This window comes from Ascaphus truei, chromosome 2, assembly GCF_040206685.1.
Source record: "Ascaphus truei isolate aAscTru1 chromosome 2, aAscTru1.hap1, whole genome shotgun sequence".
Classification (NCBI taxonomy): Eukaryota; Metazoa; Chordata; class Amphibia; order Anura; family Ascaphidae; genus Ascaphus; species Ascaphus truei.
In genome coordinates, this window is record NC_134484.1 from 337,408,771 (window position 1) to 337,431,260 (window position 22,490).

General features: G+C 45.2%; 1 protein-coding gene across 10 annotated transcripts in view; it reads left to right on the forward strand.

The window, feature by feature from the left end:
- ULK4 (unc-51 like kinase 4) overlaps positions 1-22,490 on the forward strand; it is a 656,651-nt gene that overhangs the window by 303,716 nt on the left and 330,445 nt on the right. For 8 of the 10 annotated variants that reach the window (XM_075586693.1, XM_075586692.1, XM_075586691.1 and 5 more), the window contains 4 exons: positions 2,048-2,099; positions 2,199-2,343; positions 18,045-18,137; positions 21,933-22,037. In XM_075586693.1, the coding sequence (XP_075442808.1) occupies positions 2,048-2,099; positions 2,199-2,343; positions 18,045-18,137; positions 21,933-22,037 (395 nt within the window). The remainder of the gene's footprint in view (positions 1-2,047; positions 2,100-2,198; positions 2,344-18,044; positions 18,138-21,932; positions 22,038-22,490) is intronic. The other 2 variants (XM_075586698.1, XM_075586699.1) reach the window with 1 other exon arrangement.

A 22,490-nucleotide genomic window follows, 5' to 3' on the forward strand; every position in this document is an offset into this window, starting at 1 on the left:
ACAGCCCCCCCCCAATACAGTCTTATTTTTATTTATTTTACCTAGCTGTATTTCATTTTGTTTACAATTGTATTTTAAAAGGCCCAAAACCTGCAGCAGCTTTACTAGCCACTTAGGTTGGCAGGGGTACGTGTAGTGTGTTTTCACGCTTAAATTAACCCCTTAGTAGTCTTTTGTGATTATCTAGTCATGGAAACCCATGACTAGTTGATCTGTGGGCTACTAAGGGGTTAATGGGTACCATCTATTTTAATTCAGGTTAGTTTAGCTTATCTCACCTATGTATATAATGACCACTATATTGACCATTATATACATAGGAAAGACAGAGCTAACGCCAGCCTGGACTGGGTGATATATTATTTGCGGTATTTCTGCCGTACATTTATTTTGATAAATATCGGAAGTTGATGTATGGCAGTTTTTACCTAAAAATGCGGTATATGGGTGCTTTTTCACCGATCCGATGCTTGTAACTGATCCGATAAAAAGTGCTTTATTTTTGGTGGTACAATGTATTGCGTGATAAAAATAAGGCACTTTTCTTTGGCGCCAAGACCAGATTTTGAGGTTACCACAGCTTGATGTTTCTAGGCCTAAGGGCCATATCCTATAGTCCAAAGCGGCAGCTGCTATTTCAGCCCAATTTTCCCTGACAAAATATGTATTGATCTGCTAATTCTATATAATGTGGAAAATGTTTCGGGGGAAAAGGTGCCAATAAAGAGGGAAGCGAGAGAAAATGGCATAAAATGTCCTAAAGGGTTTGCATTTTATCTTTGATTTCGCTGTTATGTAAAATTCCAAAGATGCCAGGTATAGAAATGCAATATATACCTTGCATAATGGTTAAATAAATATTACATTTACCCCTCAGTAGCCACAGAGGCCATGAAGACATGAATCGTACAGGCCTTCATGTCTGCTGTGACTACCAAGGGGTTAATACTAAATTGTTGGAATGTTTTTGTTTAAGTAGTCCAGGCGTTTATATTCAATTTTCTATATTGCAATGGTCATATAGATAGCCCAATTGGGTCACTTCGGCACCCTGGATACTGTATGCTGGGGAAAGAAATCCTGTTACTTTCTCCTACAAAACCACTATGGAGATGATAGAATATAGGGTGAAGAGGTAGTGTAGTGAAGCCAGCCACTTTCACTAGAAATGTTGTCTTTTGGACCATAATGCATTGAAAGTTGACTTTGGAGCTGCTTACTTTATCTCTTCTTTCTATATATTTTATAACTAAGAGGAGAGGGCTTTGGCAGCTTGTTGTTTTGGTGAAAAGCCAAAGCTGCCTCTTTTGTGTGTATAGAATAGGCCCATCTTTTTTTTTACTGAGTTATATACCATACAGAATCACTAGAACAGCCGAGACCATGTTGACCGTAATCTGCTGCATTCATTGACGGCCCATGTTATATTTACTAAGCAATGCTTTTCCATAATTCCAGCGCTGATTAATAAATATGGACCTTTATGTGTTGATCTAACTACCAGTTATGTTGACACGTGCCATTTGAAACCAGTCTTTTTTTGTGATTTGTAAATCACGGTCGCATAATAATAATTCCAGTAAGTTAAATGCATATTTTAATATTACAACCTGACAAGAGCAGATAAATAAGATCCTTTACATGCATAAAGGCACATACAGCACATCTTAAACGTACAACCAACTGAAGCAGGAATTTTGTTTTTCACGTGCAATTTACTTACGTTTGATTGTAGTGGTCTGATTCCTTCTAGATTAGAATCTTATGATATGCTGTACTTGTTAATAATATTATTTTTATCTTTACCTACAATTTCACATAGCTGCATACAGTTTGAAAAGGGCATAAGAACAGATAAAGTAGTAATGCCAAGGTCATAAAAATCTAGTTTTCTTACAAAGATACTAGATCACTGCAACTGCACACACTCGAATAATACATTTAATTAGAGACTTTGCCTATAAAGACCCACAGTTTGTGGTACAACGGAATTCTATTTCTGCTCTTGCTGTAATTTAAACCAGATCTTTTTCATGCTCTGTTTTAGGTTGTGGACTACATCCTCCCACCTTTAGTCTCCCTGGTATGCAGTCAGAATGGTAAGACTAGCCACATCAAGTACGGTTTTCTGTAACTTCAACATTTTGTTTCAATTATATTTCTGCATGGTAACATTCTTGGCACTTTGTGTTTTTAAGTGGAATGGAGACTCTTCAGCTTGCGGCTACTTGCAGAAACCACATCACTCCTTGTAAACCATGAAGCTGTGGCTGAGGGGAGAGAGAAAAGCCTTAAATCAAATAGCACATTTCTGTCTCTGGTCAGATATTCATTGCTTCCACAGTAAGTTCTCTAGCTGGACTCAAATGGCAAAGGAGGCGGGGGGGGGGGGGGGGGCGGTTCAAGGGGAAGTTGAGAGGTGTGATAACTATAATATTATGAGTTATGACAAGTAAGAATCCAGATTGAAAAGACTTCCCTTTTCGCCATTAGGAAGATTACGTCAGTTTGGGTTTTTACATTTCAAAGCTAGAGTACAAACCAGCAGAAAAGCTATGTTTTTGGACTATATAAAATACATTTAACTTTTTGGCTCTTTCTCATTAATGCTTTGTAGACCTCTTTGTAAATAAAGTGAAGCAGAAGGCGACTTTTATTAGTTGCGCCAGAGTATAACTAGGGAGTTGATTACATTTTCAGAATGATTTGAGTTTTTTTCTGTAGGATCTCTTTATCTTCTCTAGAGAAAATCTAAATGAAACTAAACTACTGTTTATTAGGTCTGCCATGTAGGTTTACTGTAATGCACATCCCCAGGCCCCTCTAATTCATAGCAATGACCAATAGTAGAGTTCTCGCTCTAAAGTTTGGAGTAGATGAGAGGGAACTATGGGTGAGAAGTGGGGTTCGGCAATTATCAAAATAATGCCAAAATCTCTATTGATTGACCGTTTATGAATAAACTGAGTTGAAGCCCCCTTTTCTGAAATGCTCATATACAATGACTAGGATAGGTTAGGTAAATAAAAGGCATCACAATAGATCTTATTTTCTACAAGACTAATACAGTTAACTGAACGTTGTGCTCTCAAAGGCCTGGATAGTTAATAAAAATAAACCATGTATTATTTCCACAATTTTAAGAGGGAATACATCAAGATTGCGGTAATAATTTACCGGGTGTAATATTTGACCCAAAGTCGCGATGCGGGTATTATCGCAACCGCAACGTGATTGCTTTAATAATATTTCTATAATAGGCTTCTGTAATAACTACTATGAAAGATCCCTATGAAAGAAATAACACTAACCCCTTTGACTCCTGTGGTTACCAAGGTATACCAGAGTGTTACGCCAGTGCTGCCCGCAGACCAGACTCGTCCCTTATACTGAGGTGGGGACGTATATGTGCACGCACTCGCAGCAGAAGGAGCGTGTCCGGAGTGTGGTGTTTTGGCGTTGCCAGACCAGGTGTGAATAGGTGTAGCAATACTTGCCGGTACCGGTACAAAAGAGACGAAGTCGTTGCCGTTAGCCAAGGTCAGGGAGAGAGAGATCCGGAAAGTCGAGGTCCAAACTGTAGTCGAGGGATGGGAGAAGCTGCAAGGTCAGGTGGGAGCCGGGGTCCAGAGCCAGAGAGGAACGTCCGCCAAGCCGGGTCACAACCTGAATAACGAAGAGCAAAGGGAAAGCCAGAATAGATGTCTGTAAGCAGAGACTATGTCGAGCGATGTGAGAGAGGCAACACAGGTACTATATATCGTGGCTGACCAATAGGGAACGGAGGCAGACCTGGAGGAACATGAGTAGCTGTCCTGGATTGGTTCCTATAATAAGCAGCCAGGTGGGGAGCTTTAGGGTTAAGTGGCAGCCTTTGTGAGATTTGGGGGCGTGGTTTCACTGTTATTGCAGTGAATAAATTATCCTTGTAAGGTCGGAGAGAGCGTGCCCGGGACCCGAGGGAACCGCCAGAGACCTGAGATGCCGCGGGGCAGCGCCGGCCCGCCGGGAGCGAGGAGGGCACCCCCGCACAGCGGGAGCAGGTCGGGTGAGGAGAGGAAGCCGTCTCATGGCAGCGGCGGCATTTCGAGGTGAGGAGGGGTCGCGCTGTGAGCGCCGCGATCCCAGCATCCTCACAGTACCCCCCCCCCTTCAGGGTCGGCCTCAGGACGATCCTCCCATGGTTTGGATGGGAACTTCTTACGGAAGCGTTTGAGAAGTCCTGGTGCGTGAAAGTCTTTAAGAGGTACCCAAGATCTTTCTTCGGGTCCAAAGCCCTTCCAATGGACCAAGTATTGGACCTTACCCCTCGAGAGATGGGAATCTATTATAGTTTGGACCTCGTACTCATCGTTGCCCTGTATGATCACTGGCTCTGGTTTAAGAGTGTGGTCCGGAAAGAGGGGACTGGAGATGAACGTTTTAAGAAGAGATGTGTGAAAAACATTAGGAATTCTCATGCTTTGAGGTAATTGAAGACGGAAGGCCACCGGGTTTACCTGCTCCATGATAGGAAATGGGCCCAGAAACCTAGGTGCCAATTTAGGGGATGGGGTTTTTAGGTGGATATTTCTTGTAGACAACCAAACCTTATCCCCTGGCTTGTAACTGGGTGCAGGTCGGCAACGACGGTCAGCCTGGAGTTTCGAAGTCTGAGAGGACTTTTCAAGCGCCGATTGTATCCTGGATCAAGAGTCCAGTAATAGTTTGATGCGTTCATCCACGGCTGGTACTCCAGAGGAGATATTGGAAATGGGCAGGCGAGCTGGATGGAATCCATAATTAATGAAGAACGGCATCTCACGAGTGGTTTAATTCCTGGAGGAATTAAAGGCATACACGGCCCAGGGAAGTAATTCCGACCAGTCGTCCTGCGACTCAGAGACGAAACACCTCAAGTACTTCTCGAGAGATTGATTAACCCTCTCAGTCTGCCCATTAGATTGAGGGTGATATCCTGAAGAAAAAGAAGAAGAAATGCCCAGTCTTCTGGTGAAGGTCCTCCAGAATCTGGAAACAAATTGAGAACCTCTGTCCGAAACGATAAATGTGGGAATACCATGGATCCGGAAAATTTCTCTGGAGAAAATATCGGCTAGGGCGGGTGAGGAGGGTAAACCTTTGAGAGGAACGAAATGTGCCATCTTGGAGAAACGGTCCACTACTACTAGAATGGTGTTCATGCCATTCGACCTAGGCAATTCGACAATAAAGCCCATGGATATGTGGGACCAAGGGTGCTCCGGAATGGGTAAAGGCATAAGAAGACCATGGGGTTTTTGATGACGTATCTTATTGCGTGCACATACTGGACAGGCACGAGTGAACTCAAGGATGGTTTTTGCCATATTGGGCCACCAGAAGGTGCGACGGATGAGGTCCAGAGTTTTTTTGAATCCCGGATGTCCTGCTGAACGGGAAGCGTGCCCCCAATCCAGAATCTCAGGAATAAATTTGGAGTCTACATATAAAGTATCCTTCGGAACTTCGAGATCACTAGGAATGTGTTCTTGAGACTTCATGATCTTTTCCAGATTTTTGAAAGCAGTGACCACGAGAATCTTTTGCTTGGGAAGGATGGACTCTGTAGTTTTCTCCGGTCTCTCTTCAGAAGAATACTGTCTGGAGAGGGCATCCGCCTTGACGTTCTTGGTGCCGGGAATGTAGGACAAAATAAAATTAAACCTGGAGAAAAATAACGACCAGCGGGCTTGGCGGGAGCCCAAGCGGCGGGCGCTCTCGATATACAAAAGGTTTTTGTGGTCTGTGAGAATCGTGAACGGCTCTTTAGACCCCTCCAGAAGATGCCTCCATTCCTGAAGGGCCTATTTGACGGCCAAAAGTTCCCTATTGCCCACGTCATAGTTCCTCTCAGCTGGAGAAAACTACTTAGAGAAAAACCCACAAGGGTGGAGTTTCTCCTGGGGAGAAAATCTCTGGGATAGGACTGCGCCGGCCCCGCTGTCCGAGGCGTCTACCTCCAGGATAAAAGGAAAATTGGTGTCCGGGTGTCGGAGGATGGGAGCAGAGACAAATGCTTGTTTCAACGTTTTGAAAGCCATGACTGCCTTAGGTGACCAGGCTGAAGGGTCGGCTCCTTTTTGGGTTAGTGCTGTGATCGGAGCAATGATGGTGCAAAAATTGCGAATAAATTTACGGTAATTGTTGGAAAACCCTAGAAACCGCAGAATGGATTTGAGGGAATCGGGTTGTGGCCAGTCCACTACGGCTTTAAGTTTCTCTGGGTCCATGGCAAATCCCTTGTTGGAAATAATATACCCAAGAAAAGAGGTGGAAGACTGGTGAAAAAGACACTTCTCCATCTTGGCAAACAAGCGGTTCTCTCGGAGGCGGGAGAGTACGAACTTCGTCTGGGAGATATGATCCTGTAGATTCTTAGAAAAAATGAGAATGTCGTCCAGATAAACAATAACGAAAAGGTTAAGGACATCCCGAAAAATGTCATTGATAAAGTCCTGGAAGACCGCCGGAGCGTTGCATAGGCCAAAGGGCATCACAAGATATTCGTAGTGGCCGCTACGGGTGTTGAAGGCGGTCTTCCATTCGTCACATTTCCGGATGCGAATGAGATTATATGCACCACGGAGGTCTAGCTTGGTAAACAGATTAGCACCTTGAAGTCTGTCGAAGAGTTCAGAGATGAGTGGGAGTGGGTAACGGTTCTTCACCGTGATGCGGTTCAGTCCCCTGTAGTCAATACACAGTCTGAGAGTACCGTCCTTCTTAACGAAGAAGAATTCAGCCCCCGCGGGCGAAGTGGAATGCCGTATGAAGCCCCGCTTCAAGTTCTCGCGAATATATTCGTCCATGGCTTCCGTCTCCGGCAGAGAATGGGGGTAGGATTTGGATTGGAACAAAGTGTATCCAGGTACCAAGTCAATCGGACAATCATACGATCTGTGAGGGGGTAGTAGCTCGGATTGAGTCTTGCTGAATACATCCAAGAAATCAGCGTACGGGGCGGGTAAGTCTCCCTTGGGATTGGATGTATTAGCCAGCATTTGAGGCGAAGGTGCAGCTGGTGGGGATGACTCCTCTGACCTTGACCTCCAGACTATGGGATCACGAGAGGTCCAATTGATATGTGGATTGTGCTGCTGCAACCAAGGTAAGCCAAGGGTGACCGGTGTTCCAGGAGCATGGATAACATCCAAGGTCAGGGTCTCCTTGTGGGAAGAAGAAGAAAGAGTGAGGGGGCAGGTCTCCAAGGAGATGTAAGCTGGGGTGAGTGGACGCTCGTCGATCCCTACCAAGGCTACGGGAGATTTCTTCCTAATGAGTGGGATCTGGTTCTGTGCAGAGAAGGTCTGGTGAATGAAATTTCCTCCCGTGCCGGAATCGATAAATGCAACTGTGGAAGTGCGGAAGTTAGAACCAGAGAGGGAAACCGGAATGGTCAACTTCTTGGGAAGTTCACTTTTGGGAAGAGGACAAGGGAAGATGGCGCCCAGGGAGAGCCCCTTCGTACTCACTGGGCTTGGTCGTTTCCCGGACACAGTGGGCATTCCCGGACCAGATGCTCGGAAGATTCGCAGTAGTAACATAATTCACCGGCTCGGCGAAGTTGTCGTATTGGTGCCCGGGGAAGTTGGACTCCGAGTTGCATCGGTTCTGGAGCCTGGAGCCTCCAGAGCGGGCAGCGGGGAGACGGCAGGTCCTGTGGTTGAAGAGAATCTGGGACAAGGAGCACGGAAGGGCATAAATAGGGGATGCTGGCGCTGAGCGCGGCGTACCTGAAGGCGCTGATCCACTCGTTTGGCTTGGGAGATGAGTTCCTCCAGAAGCCCTGGCCTGGATTGTGAGGCGAGTTCGTCCTTCACAGAATCCGTTAAGCCCCGCCAGAAGATGGAGACTAAAGCCTCCTGGTCCCATCGTGTCTCAGCTGCTATGGTCCTGAACTCCAAGGCGTACTGGGCCACGGAACGACGTCCCTGAGAAAGCTCAAGCAAAGAGTCAGAGGCAGTTTCTTGGCGTGCAGGGGTATCGAAGACCTGACGAAAGTCTCGTCGAAAGGCTGCATAGTCGCGGGTTTTTTCAAGACGTAGTTCCCAAATCGGGGAGGCCCATGCCAGCGCATTCCCCGTGAGTAGGCTGTATACATATGCCACTTTCTTACGACCTGTGGAATACTGCTGCGGGGCCACCTCAAACTGGATCTCGCATTGATTGAGAAAACCACGACAGGCGTGCGGATCCCCCACGTGCGGTTTAGGCGCCGGAATCTTCGGGCCGGAGGTCGCGGCGGATACTGGTTCTGCCGAAAGCAGCGATGCGGCTACAGGAGGTGCCTGAAATGAAAGGTCCTGTACCTGTGGAATGAGGAGAGCCATTTGATCAGTTAGGGCCTGGACTTGTTGATACATGGCCGTCATCATGGAGGCCATGTCAGTCTGGTCTGCCTCTTGTGGGCTCGACATAATGTTACGCCGGTGCTGCCCGCAGACCAGACTCGTCCCTTACACTGAGGTGGGGACGTATATGTGCATGCACCCGTAGCAGAAGGAGCGTGTCCGGAGTGTGGTGTTTTGGCATTGCCAGACCAGGTGTGAATAGGTGTAGCAATACTTGCCGGTACCGGTACAGAAGAGACAAAGTCGTTGCCGTTAGCCAAGGTCAGGGAGAGAGAGATCCAAACTGTAGTCGAGGGATGGGAGAAGCTGCAAGGTCAGGTGGGAGCCGGGGTCCAGAGCCAGAGAGGAACGTCCGCCAAGCCGGGTCACAACCTGAATAACGAAGAGCAAAGGGAAAGCCAGAATAGACGTCTGTAAGCAGAGACTATGTCGAGCGATGTGAGAGAGGCAACACAGGTACTATATATCGTGGCTGACCAATAGGGAATGGGGGCAGACTTGGAGGAACATGAGGAGCTGTCCTGGATTGGTTCCTATAATAAGCAGCCAGGTGGGGAGCTTTAGGGTTAAGTGGCAGCCTTTGTGAGATTTGGGGGTGTGGTTTCACTGCTAGTGCAGTAAATAAATTATCCTTGCCCGGCGCGCACTCTGTAAGGTCGGAGAGCGCGGGCCCAGGACCCGAGGGAACCGCCAGAGCCCTGAGAGGCCGCGGGGCAGCGCCGGCCGCCGGGAGCGAGGGGGGCGCCCCGCACAGCGGGAGCAGGTCGGGTGAGGAGAGGAAGCCATCTCACGGCAGCGGGGGCATTCGGAGGTGAGGAGGGGTCGCGCTGTGAGCACCGCGATCCCCACATTCTCACACAGAGGCACCAAAGGGGTTAATACAATAAAAGGTAGTGTTTTTTTTTTTTTAATCGACAAAGGCCTAATTAGCCATATTTGGCTAATCAGGGCTATTGCCTATTAGTATATTAGTATAGAGGGTGGGTAGGAGGGATGGGTGAAAGGAGTAGCTGCCCTGGGGTGGGTGTTTAGGCCTCCCTGGTGGGTGGCAGGGTGGTTAACTCCTTTGTTTCATTAGCGGTTAGTAAACTTTGCATGGCAATGTTTTTCTAGCCACTATGGGTGGCACGACACTAACAGAAGCTCCACGCTCTTTCCCACGACCTTTAAATGAAATGCCGGGGGAATGTGCAAGGCCTCTTACCTTGTCTCCGGCGGCTTCTGCAAATGAAGCCGTATTGTCACACAACGCCGCGTTGCCATGGCAAAGTGACGTCAAAAAACGCTGGAGAAAAGGTAAGTGAGGAGTGTGAGCAGGGGGGAGAGCAGGCAGGGGGCGCACCCCTGGTGTAGTGTAATGTTTATATTAACCCCTTTTTAGCCCTTTGTCTACAGTATGTACACTACCGACACACTTTATTGAAGTGTGGTCGGTACCGCAAGCCGGGAAATCTCCCGGCTTGCTAGTGGCCGCCCCTCGGCGTGCCGCGCGTCATAGACGCGCGGTCACGCGTCATCGGGAGCGTGCGCCCGCTGCACGCGTGTCCAGGGGCTCCCCGAGGGAGCCCTGGTGTCCCGCGATCGCGGGACAGCGGCAGGGGGTTCCGGGGGACCCGGCGGACCCGGCAGCGGTAGGGAGAGCGCCCCGATCGGAGGGCGCTCTTCCGCTGCTTCGGCGTGCGCCCGTCACACTCGGGCGCGCGCCAGGCTACTGCTGCGGCACAGAACGGGCAAATGCTCGAATAAACTGTGCCGCAGCAGTATATAATGACCAATATATTGTCCATTATATACATAGGCAAGACAGGGCTAATGCCTGCCTGTGGCGGTTAGTGCGGTTGTCACGGGAGACTCCTGTGGCGGGTAGGATCTCGGTGGCCGGAACAGCACGAGCGTAGTAGGGGTCACAAGCAGGGGTCCAAGGCAGGCGGCAGACAGCGCAGTAAGGAAACAAGCAGAGGTCCGAGGCAGGCGGCAGGTAGTGAAGTCAGGTAACAAGCAGAGGTCCGAGGCAGGCGGCAGGTAGCGAAGTCAGGTAACAAGCAGAGGTCAGCAATGAGGAGACTGGAACAGGACAGGGGAGCAAGGACAGGTCTGGGGGCAGGGACTGAGAACAGGAACAAACAGGGACAAGCCAGATTACCAGCAAGGGCTTTTACTGTGAACAGACTTCTATAATACAGGTACAGGTACAGAAAACAGATCAGGATCAGAGGCATGTGCAATAGGAGTCTGACTTCAAGCAAAGGCAAAAGCAACAGACAGGAAGCAGAGCTATAAAGGACAGAGACAGGAGCAACAAGAAGACAGACAGGCAGACAGAGGAACCCAGAGGAAACAGAAGACAGCAGCACACCCAGTGGACAAAGAAGAACTATGGCTAGGCAGGAGGTCTAGGAGACCCTGACATTACTCCCCCCTCTCAAGAGCGTTCTCCGGACGATCCTCCAGGCTCTTCAGGGAAACCTTGATGGAAGGCCAACTTAATGTGTACGTCAAGTGCTGATGGGAAATCTGTGAGAGGTGCATTTATCCTCATCACAAGAGCGTTGGCATCAGCATCAAGAACATTAGGCATAGCAAGGAACTTCACCCGGGATCCGTCTAACGTCATAGCAGGGGCATCGGGAACAGATACATCAGGCTCTTCACATGCGGCAGAGGGGACATATTCACTTTCCGTGGTCTCTTTTTGTGACCAATATATCTCTTTTAGTTTTGGAATCTGGAACTTCCCAATGGATACGTTCAACTCCATTGCAGAGGCATGGACATCAGGAATGTGGGCATCAAGGACGGGTGCAGACTTTTCACATGGGTAAGTGGGAACATAGAATTCACGCTCCATGGTCTCCTCTTGTGACTGCCGTTTCGTGGTATCACCTAAATTCTCATTAAGACCAGCTATTTGATTTTTCAGCTCTTGAAGCTGTCCTTCTGCACTTCTTTTCCCACTCAATGCAGTTGTCAGTTCGGCTTCTTTGGAGTTGAGTTGCGACTCCATATCTCCCAGCCGACTCAGAGTAAAGCTTAAATATGTTTCATCTTCTTCATTTCTGATCTGCAGCTGCCGGTACTCCTCCCGGGCATTGTCCAGCTCCAGCTGCAGCCGGACCTTATCACGGGCAGTGTGGTCCAAGAATTTGCAGGCATCGGCCATTTTGACCTCATAGCGCTGTGTCAGGCCAGCCACTTGACAGACGGAAACCTTCTCTCTCTCCTCCTTTTTGGCAAGCTGTGTCTTGAGCTCAGCGTTCTGCGCCTGCAGCGCTGTGAGCTGCTGAGATGTGTGTTCAGCTGCTAGCTTTAGCTCTTCCTCCAGCGAGGCTCTGGTTATGCTCAGTGTGGCCTTCAGCTCCTCATGCTGTTCTTTGAGGACACACTGGGTACTCAAATAATCTTGCAGCATCTTTATTTTGTAGGCAGTCTGGAAACTTTCTTCCTGCAGAACTCGCTGCTTTTCTTCAGCATTCACCCATTTCTCCTTGGTGTCCTGCAGATGTGTACGCAGTTCTCGCAGCTGACTCTGCAGCATATTTTCTGCTTGTGTGCGCCGCTCCAGGGAGACACGTTCTTCTTGCAGCACTCTCTCTGCATCCTGCAGTGCTGTCTGCACGTCTAACTTTTCCTGGGCCAACTGTTTCTTCTCCTCTCCTAATCCATGGAGTTTCTTATCTCCTTCACTGACTTGGACATAGAAATTCTTGCACTCTTGGGTTACAGTTTCAAACCTGATATTTAACCCTTCGAAGATTTCTCTCAATGAACATAGTTCTGTGTTGAAGTGGCAACTCTTCTCCTTAGAGGCTTCCAGCTCTGTAGTAAGCCTGTGAACCTGTTTCTGAGATGCTTCCAGTGCTGCGTCAACTTGAGCCATGAAAGTCTGGTACTGGGCAGAATCAGCGTAGGCCTTCTCCAGCTTACTTGACAAGATCACCCTGTCATTCTCCAACTGATATTTTTCTTTTTCCCAGTCACCCTCTGCTTTTTCCAGCGCTAATTGCATCCTTGACTTTTCTTCTATCAATAGTCTGTTCTCCTCTTCTGATTCATGGAGTCTTTTATCTCCTTCACTGGCTTGGACAGAGAAGTTCTTACTCATTTGGTTTATAGTTTCAAACCTACTATTTAACTCTTCGGAGGCGTCTCTCATCGAACGTATCTCTGTTTTCAAGTAGCATCTCTCCTCCCGATCGACTTCCATCTCTTTTTTGAAGTAGCAAATGTCCTCCTGGGAGACTTTAAGCTCTGTATTTAGCCTGTCAATTTACTTCATAGAACTTTCCAGGAATTCGTTACTTTTAGAAGCGAGGCGCCGATTTTCAGCAGCATCAGCATATGCCTTCTCCAGCTCACCTGACATGACATCCAGGTCACTCTCCAACTGGTGCTTTTCTTTTTCCTGGAGAACACACTTAGCAATTGCTGAGGATAGACAGCTCTGTAGTGCAGTCTTGGCTTCTTGCTCCTTATCTAAACGTCCATAAAGACAATCAATCGTTTTCTGTGCAGCTTGAAGCGTCTGAGTTAGGGCATCTTTCTTTTCTTCCACTATTCTTGGGATACGTCTGTGAGTTGCCTTAAGCTGCAGCATATCTCTTTCATCAAATGCAGACTCTGAGGTTAAATTTTCATTCTTAATTTCTTCTGCAACTTCCACAGTAATGCCTCCCTTCTTTTTCTTCTTCCTTGCTTTGAGAAGTTCTGAAGAATCAGTGGTACTGTGTTCACATTTACTGCTCAAGACTGTTTTCAGAGTGGGAGCCATAACTTCAGACATACTGTAGGGAAACCAAACTTCCCAAGAAACCAGTAATGCAGAAAATGTGTCTTTAAAGCAGAAGCATTAGAATGAACAACAGGAATATTAGACACAGAGAGACACAAGATAGGAGAGCTGACCTTTTGAGACGTTAGCATCAGTCACAGAGATTTATAAATGCAAGGAAAAAACATAGACAGAGAAACCTGTAGTTATATCTGAAACTTTAGAAATCAGGCGTAGGGATATCATACAGACAGAGAGAACCTGCAGTTACATCTGAATCTTTAGACATCAGGCGTAGGGATATCATATAGACAAAGAAAACCTGCAGTTGAATCTGAAACTTTAGAAATCAGGCATAGAAATATCATAGACAGCAGGAAACTACTACAGAGAAAACTTGCAGTAAGATCTGAAACTTTTGACATCGGACATAGGAATATCAGACAGAGAACCTTGAAGTTAAATCTGAAACTTTTGATATCAGGCGTAGGGATATCACAGGTTACAGAGAAACACACTTTAGGGGAACTTGCAGGTAAACCTGAAACCTTAGAACCAATCATAGGAAGAACTACAGATTGCAAGAAAAATCACAGCATGCAGTAACAAAATAATGGAAGCACTCTTGTCTTTTGAAATGGGAACCCAGTTAACATCAGTGGTCCAACCAGGGATGCAGAGACACGCCTTGTCCAGGGAATGAAAAGTCAGAGTCTAAAAAGGTGGCAACAGGTACTGCAAGGGTTAACCCAGGCACTGCACAAAAGAAAAATCTCAAAGAAAGGTGCACTAGTCTCTGCAGCAACAGTTCTAGTCTCAGCAAAAATGTTTTTTCGTTATGAACGCAATAATTCTTGCAGAACACTTAGCAGCAAAAAAAAACCTTCCCAACTGGGATTTCCAAAAAAGAAACGAAAGTACTTATCTTCAACCATGCGGATGTGGTCTGCTGCAGAAGGCAGGAAAGGGTGCAGGCAGAAGCAGAATCTGTTCCAGCGAGGTCCAGAAGTGGCCTTTGCTTTCTGTCACGGGTCTGTCACGGGAGACTCCTGTGGCGGGTAGGATCTCGGTGGCCGGAACAGCACGAGCGTAGTAGTGATCACAAGCAGGGGTCCAAGGCAGGCGGCAGACAGCGCAGTCAGGAAACAAGCAGAGGTCCGAGGCAGGCGGCAGGTAGCGAAGTCAGGTAACAAGCAGAGGTCCGAGGCAGGCGGCAGGTAGCGAAGCCAGGTAACAAGCAGAGGTCAGCAACGAGGAGACTGGAACAGGACAGGGGAGCAAGGACAGGTCTGGGGGCAAGGATTGAGAACATGAATAAACAGGGACAAGCCAGATTACCAGCAAGGGCTTTTACTGTGAACAGACTTCTATAATACAGGTACAGGTACAGAAAACAGATCAGGATCAGAGACATGTGCAATAGGTGTCTGACTTCAAGCAAAGGCAAAAGCAACAGACAGGAAGTAGAGCTATAAAGGACAGAGACAGGAGCAACAAGAAGACAGACAGGCAGACAGAGGAACCCAGAGGAAACAGAAGACAGCAGCACACCCAGTGGACAAAGAAGAACTATGGCTAGGCAGGAGGTCTAGGAGACCCTGACAGCGGTATTCCTGCAGTTAATCCTGTTCCGATATAAGAACGTGATGTATGGACGATAATACCCAAAATTGTGGTATTAGGCCTATTTTTTTTTTCTTTACCAGATCCAAAAAAAAGGCGTTTTTTTTCTCTCAGTAATACCGCATTTTTTCCTTACCGCAGCTCTGTATATTGCAGCATATTGCTTTTAGCAGACTGAGAGGTTGCCTCCTGATTGAGAACAGCTGTTTTAATGAATTGACTAACTACTACAGTGCAAGAATAAAGATATCACGTCCAAACAAAATGAAGCAGTCCGTGAAATATGTAAGCTTGAAATGAATCACATTGAAAAGGCCATGCAACATGAGGAGTGAATGAAGTATACTCAATATATGTACAGCCTTTAGCTCTTCACTATTTGATGTGTAAACATAAATATTCTACACTTTGGATTGGCATGTTTAACTTTATTTAAAAGATTCAGTAATCTCCATATTATGATATGTATACTAATTTTATTATAGTGTACTTTCCACTGAAGGCCATAGAAATACCCTTCACTTTGAATTACTCTAACCCTCTGCTTTTTTACACATGCATAATGGAACAATTGTTCTCTTCATAAATATCTGCAATATGTGTGGTATTCTGTTTCTACAATAAAATAGTTTTGTTTTTGTAAAGCATAAACACATTTTTTTTCCGGACTTTAACCTTGTGAAAAACCACAGTAAACGAAAACATAAAAAATGACAATAAGATAATTGTCAAAAGGCGAGTCAGGACACAGTAAAAAAACAAACATTTATGAAGCTGTTACTGGGACTCGTTAAAAGAACTTTTTTTTATGTAACATACCTTTTATTACTTATCTCTTATTATCTGCGGGCATAGTTTAGCCTTCACTTTTTTATGTTGGACACAGCAAATAAAAATATAACTTGTGAGCACATTCACATGTCTCAGACAAGCCTGCTTTTCCCCGTTATCTCCTAGCGTGAACAAGGAAGATATTGCACTCCAGTGGGACATCACTTCTCACCGCCAGATCATTCCATAAATGATTTAAGCATCAAAATCCTCAATTGAATGTTTAAAAATACTCAAGAACGGGAAACATTTGAACTCAAAATTATACTTTTTGACACTAAAACAATAGGACGTAATGTTGATATGGGGTTTTTAACACACTATCATAATTTTTTGTAATGTTTCTCCCTGTCTTTGTTAATTTTACAATTAAGCGCCTCTCACCCCTACACACTGCTGATGGATGTATAGTCTCACAGCTCCTTTCGTTCATGTATTGCCCTGTCTGTTTATTCCTTCTCTGCATCATCTGCCTTAGACCTGGGACATAGTTATTTAATCAGTGCGGAGGCGCGCTGAGGCTCAGGGAAAGCAGAGCTTTCCCTGGCCTTACACAGTGCGCCGTCCATGGGCGTGTCGGGGGCGTGTCTGGGGGTGGGCCAATGATGTCACGGAGCTGGTTCGCCTCATTGGGCGAACCGCTCATGTGACCGGACCTGCGATCCGGTGAGCGCCAAATTTGAAAACTTCTTGAGACACACGCTTCCCCAAGCGTGCGGACGCGTGCGCGAGCCCCTGCTAAAGCCGCTCTCATTGCGGCTGCAGGGGCTCAGTGCCAAGTGTGAGCACGGCTCAGCCTTGCTCACACTACTATGTCCCAGGCCTTAGGCTGAGTCCCCGCTGGGGCTGAGCGTGCTTTGTGCTTGACGCTTGACACGTTTACCTCTTTGAATGTAAATCCTGACGTTTACGCGGCGCACGCTCTCCCAAGCTTGGTGCTTGGGGAGACAAGGCAGTTTGACTTTCGAGCTCAGTGCAGGGTCACATGACCCTGCTCTGACCAATGGGGAGTGAGAGGCAGGATATGCTGAGCGGAGAGAGGTGGAAGGAGGGGGGGGGAGCGGAGAGAGGTGGAAGGGGGGGAGCGTGGAGGGGGGGAGCAGAGAGAGGTGGAAGGGGGCAGAGACTGGTGGAAGGGGGGAGCGGAGAGATGTGGAGGGGGGAGCAGAGAGGTGGAAGGGGGGAGCGGAGAGAGGTTTTTTATTTCTCTTTGCACAATTTTTTATTTATTTTATTTCTCTTGCACAATGAATTGTCATTTTTGGAAGGGGGAGGGAGAGAATGGAGACACACACACACACAGCCCTGATGCAGCCAATGACACGACCCCTCCCTTCATAGCCACGCCCCCCGCTCCTGCTCTAAAAATGTGAAGGACAGCAGAATGCTCATGCTTGAAGAGTTGGTGACGTCACCACTCTCAAGCATGAGCGCAGTCAGCGCCAGCGGGTACTCAGCCTTAGATGGCTATCTTGTTTTTCTTTTTCTTTACATCTATTTTAAGCTCATGGAATCTTTGTAAATCAGTGTTGCTGGCCTGAGAAAGACAGGAGAACTCTCCAAATCTTGTTTTATAAAATCAATTGTTAGTCCAAATAAAAAAAGGTATCACCTAATTCTGAAGTACTCATCTTTATCTTGGATGATTGACTATACGGTACACTTAAGGAATAATGTGGACATGATGTCAGTGTTTCAGATGAGGAATTGCAGGGTATATATTTCAAACTGAAACTTTAGAACACAAGCCAAATTGTACTTCACTGTCTATATTTAATTTAATGAAAAATATGGGGGTGGTGATTCCTCAATACTCTGTCTGTCTGAGATTTAAAGATATTTTAGTTACTGGATGTACAAAACAACCACGGAACCTTTACAGCAACATTAGTTATACTTATTCAATTTGCATAACTGTTCAAATGTATTTTAGCAGTCACTGCTCAATCAGCCCAAACTGATATGCCATAATACTTTAGTTTATTGTTACTTTGTAAGTCTGAAACGCAATGTTATGTTGGCAAAAGAACACGCCCATAAGTGTTTTACTGTTTTATAGAAAATTCAGAAAGAATAAACCCTAGCAGCTATTTAGCATATTAATATGATATTAAGACTATAATTACATTACGATAATGATTTCTGTTATGTACAGTATGTATGTCTTTATATAGGGCCATTAGTGTACATAGCGCTTCACAGCAGTAATACACATGACAATCATATAAATAACAAATAGTATACAGATGTGTAGACGTTCTTACTCCTGTCGATGCGTTATTACCACGCGTGCCATTGAAAGCCCTGGTAACACAGGCATTGTCTCCTTAACGCATACATTATTTACCGCATTATTCTGTGTTAACGGGGGGAGGGGGGTAATTACATCTGCTACATCTGTATAATCAACTTATTTAATACATACCTAAATTAAGCTATTTTTCTTCAAGATATGGCCGTATCCTTCTGGAACCAGATCCTGTGCCAGTGTATGCTTTAAAACTCTTGGTGGCGCTGACTGAATACAGTCCTGCTTTTATCAGGTAAATATGTTTTATTGTATTAGAAACAGGTAAAGTTATTTGTTAATGTCAAATCTTGTCTAATATATTTTTCAAAGGATACCTCATGAGATGAATATGATGCACTTTTGTGAACCCATTTGTAAAAATGTTGTGTTATTGTTTTGACGTGAACTTTTAGCGTATTCAGATCCCTTCAAATACTGGAATTCCATTGTTATTGTATTCTTGGTTGATAGTTCGTTTCAAGGCTCCACCGGTTTCACTTATGGCATTGGCAAAGGTCAGAAATTGATTTGTGTAGAACGGTGGCCCTCAAGAACAGTTCGAGGGTTACCAACAGGCTAGCTTTTCAGGGCAATAGATAATACAAGCTAATTGGTTAAGTATGTATTAATTAGCAAAATCTTCCAATCCAGGCCTGTTTGAAGCTTTCAAGAACTGAACTTGATCAGCGCTTGTGTAAAATGTCCAATCAATCCTAGTGAGCCACTAAGAGGTACATAATTAATATATTAACCATTGAAGTTGGTTTTATGATTTTCACTAAAAACCGTGATGTGGACCAGCATTTTAATGGCCCTTAAGAAATTCAGCGACTCTTTCTGCTGCATCTAGGGATGATCACTTCCAATGCTCACTGAGAGGTGTGATTGCTTCACCAATGATCAAGCGGTTGCTGCGTTTGGCTAAGCAGATATTTTGGAAACAATGGCAGTGAAGAAGAAATTCCCCCCAAAGACATGCAAGAACCTATAGTTTTCACTATCTGCTTATTATTTGACTACAGCAAACTCTGTTGTCTTAAAGTGTGTGAATGGCACCAGCCATTTTAACTTCACTAGGCGGTGACAGCTATTACCAAAATATAAGTAGAGAATTAAGTTAAGACAAAGAAAGTGCATTAAAGAGAGCCTCAAAATTCTACAATTGGGTGCAATAATATTTTGTGGCCTGTTCTAGTATTCCAAAGTGTGACAAATAGCTTCTAAAGTGTACTTTGGAAGCAGATTGGCATGCTTTGTTATTCTCAAAGCCCTTATCACATGTTCAAACCGCGTCTAAACGGCTTTTTTAGAAGCGGTTTCACTCTTGCTCTTACAATCTGATCGGTTTGTCTCAAAAGCCTCAAAGTCGCATCTTTTGCCTACAGCTGCTATTCTTGTCACTCCGTTATGCAAACTGCTTCTAAAAACTCAAAAAAATAATTAATACCACCTAAAGAGCAGCGAGATTAGTATTGCAAGTTACATCCAAAGCCTGAAATACGGGTTTGGCTTAGAGAGCAAAATCCAGAAGTCAGACTGGGGATGGAGTTAGCACCACCTCAGGTCATTGCGCTTCTAAAGCAAGTACAGCTCAACCCTGTTATAGATGATCCGCTACAACGCGGATCCGCATATAACGCGGGCTGAGCGTGGCTCCCGATTTACATCTCCAAGTTTTTGTTTTTTTAAATTTTTCCCAAAGCTTTATTACACACACACACACCCACAGCCACACACACACACCCACAGCCACACACCCACACACACTTTGTGACTGAAGCAGCTCAGGGAGCGCGCTGAATGAGGCTCTCACTTCTCCCCCGTCCTCCAGTGGAGATCCCGCTTGCCTGGGGAGACTCCGCCGAGCTCTCATAGCACCTCGGTGGGGTCTGATCCCCCAGGGAAGGAGCGCTGTCCTTCACTCCAATGCCATGCCAGCAGCGTGTCCCTGGAGATAAGGTGGCCGCCTCACTGCGGGCCTCACGTGGCTGCCACGAGCCGGGTTCTGCGACTCACGGGGCACTGCTTCGCGAATTCTGCTTGGGGAAGGTGCTGTGAGAGGGGGGGACACCCCTAGGAACCCCGGATTTGGGTCTAAGTTGTAACTGGGCTGCCGGGATGCCTCGCAACACAGGCCTGTAGATCACACAGCACCAACCCCTCCCCCCCCCTGCTTCAGTCGAGACCTCCCCACCAACACACATACATTATCACGGCCATTTTTTCCCCGCGATCCCCGTTAAAACACGGTTGTATTATTTGGACCCCAAGCACCGCGTTATAATGGGGTTCAGCTGTACAATTCAGGTGGATAGGCTGTTAAACTGTGTAGTTTTGTCACTTTTTTTTTAGGAACAGTTTACACGAAGTGATTTGTAATAGAGTATACCATTTTTTCTCGACTTCTTTTCTCGATTTCTGAACATGCCAAACCATGAGGATTGTCAATGACAACGTCAGAGCTACTAGAATAAGCCCCTCTGTGTGTAAAAAGTGCGCTGTGCAGTATAGCAATATATGAAAAATGTGTCATAGTCAACAATTTATTATGTACCTACGGAATATAAATACATGAATAATCACAAAAATAAAAACAGATATATATCCAATAACTTAAAACTGCTTAAAAGCCCTAAACATGTCAGTATGCCGCTTTTCAAGTGAAGTCCAATTTTCACAGAATTTAGAATTTTTGATATTACTGGGGTCCGTCGCAAAAGAACGTCAGACCGGTAAAAATTAAGAAAATAGACATTTTCATGGGGAGTTTAATTAAGTATATGATCAGTTTGGTGCATTAATGGTATTTTAGCCCAATCATTTCTGTATTTCTTGACAAAAATTGTGTTTTCCACCATTGCGTGAATTGTGCTCGGTCCGTGCTTCTTCACCCTTTCTCGTCAGCCTATCAGTTATGTAAGGAAAGGTTCAGATCCATGACATTTTGCAGTCCTTAATAGTGCGATATTTTTTGTCCCCTATATAAAATAGAAAGCAGTAAAAAAAATGTTTTCATTATTTGCCACTAACCTTTTTGTATTTACCTTAATCGTTCCATATTTTTATTTTTATTTGTGGGGGGCATTGTTTTTGTATGTTTGGGATGAGCTCTCCGTTACTGCCCCAGGGAAGAGAAGTATGGCTTGTTTCCATTTGTTGACCCTCTTTCTAAAAAACTCCAAATAATAATTTTTCGCATCCACACCAGTATAATTGTCATGATTCATAGTAAACAAAATAAAACTGAACAGTGTGCTCATCTCAGTTAAACAGCCAACACTCACAAATCAAATCTCATCAGTGGATGGTGAAAGGAGGAGTATGGACAAATAAGAGATAACAATTTGAAAGCATTCTTTGAAAACAAATGAGTCATTTAAAGAAACACACAGGGCAGGCTCATTAATCACTGTGAAATATACGGCCTAGCCAATCATTAATGTTATCTTTCTGAGCAGCAACATCGCAGTTTGCTGATTTAAGACGTAAATGCCTGATTTAAAGGCTGCAGATTAAGTTAGCTCAGGGCTTGTAGGACTTAATCATGTGAACTACTAATTATAAAGCAACCAACCAGAGTAAGTGTTTGAAGACTGGCAATAAAGCTTCTGGTCCCTCTAGCTTTCACTGGGCTGCCGGAAGGTATTAGCGCCGCGCAAAACGCGGAGCACCGCAGAGGTGACCTGGCATTGCACCAATACAGTCTCGTTATAATCCATGTCAGTGTAGAGTCTCAATTTAAAATGATATTTTTGTGTGCCAATTTTCCACCAAAAAAGCAGTTACCCCTTGATCTTTCCATGGTTAGCCAATGTTTTTTTGGAGTGGTTACTGTCTTTATCTAATATGTTCTGTGATAAGACGTGTTGGAACAGGACACTCTGGGTATATGCTCAGTGACCATTGTTTCTCTCTTATTTTTTGTTTAGAAAGCATTCATCACAGTCTTTCATTAAACAAATAGATAAAGTGTGAAAAGCAGGTCTATAATAAGACTGAAAGTCACAAGACCCAGTGACATTCATTGTATTGTCTTCATTTTTCACAGAAATCTTTCTAAGGATGCCAATTACTGCACATTAATGAGTTTTGAATTTGATGTGTTTTCTATTTTACATGAGACTGCCCTATTAAAGACCTTTGTTAAAAAAATGTAAGTAATGTGAATGTATGCAGTCTTCAACATGTATAAACCTTTGCAGTGTTGGGGTTCAAGCTGTCCCAGAGCACTACCAGATGTCTGGCACTTCTGCGTCATGTAACCATTCCTGAAGTGGTCACATGGTGTGAGTAGTGCCCGGATGCCAGAAATAGAAGTGGAGGGAGATCGGCCCTTAAAAAAATGCCAATTGCATACCTGGTTTGTGAATATGGCCTCTGGTATGCCGGGGCCCATGCAGTACAGTACCAGGTATGTAATTAGGGCAGACTAGGATTTAAACTAGTGACCGTGAAATGTTTTCTACTCGTAGGTTAAAGCTGGTTATAAAAGTAAAATAAATAAGAAAATAAATGTAATTCATTTTTAACAACGTAGCTACTATATATTTTGTCTGTTTGCTATGCATTTGGACACCTCTTAAGATATCGTAACCACATTTTGCAT